This window comes from Rhinopithecus bieti, unplaced genomic scaffold (assembly GCF_001698545.2).
Source record: "Rhinopithecus bieti isolate Rb0 unplaced genomic scaffold, ASM169854v2 scaffold_15769, whole genome shotgun sequence".
Lineage (NCBI taxonomy): Eukaryota > Metazoa > Chordata > Mammalia > Primates > Cercopithecidae > Rhinopithecus > Rhinopithecus bieti.
Genome location: NW_016809129.1, coordinates 3,710,394 through 3,714,584, shown reverse-complemented (window position 1 = coordinate 3,714,584; position 4,191 = coordinate 3,710,394). Strand labels below are relative to the sequence as shown.

At 30.6% G+C, this 4,191-nt stretch overlaps 1 protein-coding gene across 1 annotated transcript in view; it reads left to right on the top strand.

Moving 5' to 3' along the window:
* PIK3C2G (phosphatidylinositol-4-phosphate 3-kinase catalytic subunit type 2 gamma) overlaps window positions 1-4,191 on the top strand; it is a 385,467-nt gene that overhangs the window by 10,566 nt on the left and 370,710 nt on the right. Inside the window, 1 exon segment of the mRNA XM_017888605.1 lies at window positions 1,704-1,818. Coding sequence (XP_017744094.1) covers window positions 1,704-1,818 — 115 coding nt within the window.

Sequence of the window (4,191 nt, the reverse complement as noted above, 5' to 3'; positions counted from 1 at the left end):
TATATATATATATATATACACACACACACACACACACACACATATATACATATATGGATTTATTATAGAATTCAAGTGTATGAATTTCAGCAGACAATTAGGAATATATGAAAAACACAAATAACCAAGCAGCCCAAAATTCCTGTATGCATCTTATTTCATTTCATATAATTGCTTCTCATATGTCTCTCACTCTCTGGTCACTCATTTCCTTTGCTTATCCAAAACAAGTGGGAAGCCAAGCTACTAGGCTAGCTATCTACAGACAGTTCTGTATCTCTATGGGATCCAACTCCCAGTTCCTAAAAGCCAGATTCTGATTATTCAGCCAAGATCAATGGTGCTGCACTTTGATCCAGTCAGAAAGACCAAAGGTTGGGTCATGTTGTCTTCAGTTGCTGGCCACTATTAAATAGCATGTTCATGTAAGAGCTTAAAAGGGGAGATTATGGTATGTGAACATGAGAAGACAAATGACTTTACCCTATAGCATGTCTACATTTTGAGTTCTAAAGAAAAAGGTGGAGAGAGAGAAAGAGCAGATATTCATTAAAGTTTCTACAATATAGCTGTTCAAGATAGAACCTGGAGTAATTACTACATGACAAAGGAATAAGAACCAACGGTGGCTTTGGAGTCTGACTGATCTTGTTTAGAGTCTAGAGAACAACCAATTGTGGAGACTTGGAGTCATTAAGGGCACAGACCTTGGAGTAAACCGATATTGTTTAAGTGTGATACTTAACACTAACTGTGTAATCTCTACAAATTTGCATAGCTTTCCTGAAAATCTGTCAATTCATCTTTGAAACTTGGGATATAATACCTATATAAAAGGTACAATAATCAAGAAATTACATGTAAAGAACTTAATAGAGTAATTGCTTAGTAAAATATAGTTATTATTAATATTAATACTAACATTATATTCCAGAGTGAATATAACCTGCATAACACTTTTACATTTACTGACCATATTTGTCTATTTTTTTTTTATGATAGCTTCGCACCAGATTCTTGAGAAAAATAAATCGTGCTATTATAAACCCTATTTAACAGATGAGGAAACTAGGTCAAAAAAGCAAAATATCTTATTCACATAGATCAACTAAAAAATGAAAAGTCTATATTATTTCCATGTCTCAGTGACAGAACATTGATAAGAACATCTCAATCATCACAGAATTGTCTTAATGTCATGGCATGAATATGAATATTAACTAGTATAAATGCCCTGAAAATATTCCAGTTAATTCAGAATCCTTTTATCATGCTGATACCCTAAGAAGGAGCAATAGATCTCACTTAGGTTGAAAAATGGAAAGAATAAAGCACCCCCTGGAACTTTTGCCTGGCTATACTCAAGTTCCTGAGTGTATTTCCCAAGTCCCTAAGGGAAACTGCAGTAGATTTTGATGCAGAACTACAGTGTACCAAGGGCTTTAACATGAGAAACACAATACCTAGCTTTGTTATATTACATGAATACAGAACTGATCGAAGGAATTGCAATCAACATTTTCCCCAAATATCTTTAAATCTAACCAAACTGATAAGTGAGATGAATCTCAGTTTAATTCCCCTTGATGAAGCTAGACAGTTACAATCCTTTGTACTGTGTTGGTCATATTTTGTGCTCAAAAACTTTTCTTAGTCAGTATGATACACTTTTATTGACTTTTATTATTCTTCTTTGCCTTTAGCTAACTATCTCGTCAAAGATCTAATTGCAGAAATTCTGCATTTTTGTGCAAATGACCAGTTACTGCCCAAAGATCATATTCTAAATGTATGTGGCTCTGAAGAATTTTTACAAAAGTAAGTATTTTATACAATTTTGATTATGTTATAATCTGTAAATATTAAGTTACCACTTGTTTTTGGTTTTGTTTTAAACAGACGTTACGCAGACATTATAGTCTTATAATCAGCATAATTACATCAATTTTACCCCCTTTGCAGTGAATTTGAAATTTTCTAAATCATATTAACAGTCTTATTCTTGACTTTATTTTGTTTTATGACTATTTATGAAAACAAAGATTTAAATGACCTGTGACTAGGGTGACCAACCATTCCAGGTTGCTTAGAATTGAGGTAGCTCTCAGGATGTGGGAATTTCAGCTTTGAAACCAGCAAAGTCCCAAACAAGGACAAGTTGCTCATCCTACCTGTAATACAGCTTATTAGAACTGATCACAGCTAAGTAAATAAATTCTTTGGTGATAAGTACTTTTTTGGTTAGAATAATACTTGTATGTTGATTAAATACTGATTTTTTAAAATCACAGGGGCCTTAAGTGTAAGCATTATAACTTACTTTTTATAGAAGAGTTAGTTCTAAAACACCATTTCTTTGTTGAGGCAGCTCATTAAAAACAATTGGAAAAGTCTGTTCTCATGTATATCAACTTCAAATACTTATTTGATAAAAAACATCATCTTTTAGTTTACCAAAATAACTATTTGCCTGAAATTCCTACAGACCAGCCTTGAGCAGATAATACAGCTTTAAGAAAACAAATATTTCTCTGCTGGTATTGTATAGTTATTCTAAACAGTAAAGTATTAAACACTAAAATGTTTAATACAGTAGATTCCTATTTATATATCCCCTTTGCATCTCTACAAGTATCTAAAGATTGAAACCCATCTCATGGAAGTAAAAACGTATTTCTTTTGAAATTCTCATCGTCATTGTCATTGTTCCATCATGAATGTGCTTGAAATTATCTTTTGGGAAGTTTGATAAATTTGATGACATTTTTATTAGTGAATCCAGTTGTTTATTGTGCAATGTTAACAGTGAATGTCTTTTAAGACTAATGATTTTCTTTATTGTGGGAAAATAATATTTTATTATTTTANTTAATAACAAAATATATTAAAATATTTCAATAACATTTTATAATTATTATTTTATAATAATGATATGTTAAAAAATAATAAATATTTTTATGAAATTACATATATTTTGTTGCATAAGTTCACAGATATTCCCTTTTCCTTTTTTATTTGAACTTATTAACACACTTAGTCACTGGTCTGCCACCTTCTCCCAACATACGATTTTGACAGTAAATCCAATGAGCACAGGAAAGTATTTTAGTAAATTTAACCTTATATTGATTACTCATTAAAACTCATCTTTTGAATGTGCAGTTTTCCACATGTACATCTGGACTTTTCTTGGTGCCAAAACGTTAGATCCAAAGAGCAAAAACATTGTCAAATATTTGCATTAAGTTTTAGCAGTAGGAAATATCATCCAGAAAGCAATTGTATTAAAGAGATAGAAATCTGGAAAAGTATAATGTGGAGAAAATGTACACACCTTGATTTAACCACTGTTTTAAATAGGTAAGTTATTCATAAATAGATGGCTCAATATTTAACTGATAAATATACATTTTAATGTTTTCATAGTCATTTAATCATATTAAAATTTCTTTAATTGGGTTCTATTAAGATAGAAAAGTTACCAAATGTTAATGTATGTTAAATATAGTCATTTATTCCCTAATGGACATTGAAACATTTGTGTATATCAAGGATTTGCATATTATTGAAGAGTAATAGCCTACTTGTATTGATAGAACTTAATGTGCAGAATATTTATTACTGTTTTTTCTAGTATATAAAGGAATATATATTAATCATTCAAATATTACTTTTAGTGTATTCCTATGTAATTTGTCTAAAATATGTGTCCTTAAAGACTTGGAAATCTGTTCATAAAGTTCTTTATACAGAGAACACAGGTAGCATGTAATAAGTTAACAGTGCAATAAGTAAAAATTTAGACTCTAAAACTTACAGAATTATACTTCCTTTGGAGTATTCGGCTGGGGAAAGTGCTAATTTTCTGATAATACTTCAAAATAATGGTCAAATAGATCATGAAACATATGACTACAAACATAGCAGTGTTATATCGGTGTATTAGTGAAGACCCTATATTTCTCAGGGTTAGTGAGGTAATACATTAAAATCCTGAAAAGGGGGAAATGTAAATAAATATGACTATGAACCCATATAATGCATATAGAAGTTTCACAATTATTCTGATATTAACACAGTGTTCTCAAACTTTAAAGTGTCACCTGAGGATCTTGTTAGAAAAAGAATTCTGATTTCAGTTGGTCTGGGTGAGGCCTGAGGCTCTTCATTTCTTTTTTTTTTTTTTTTTGC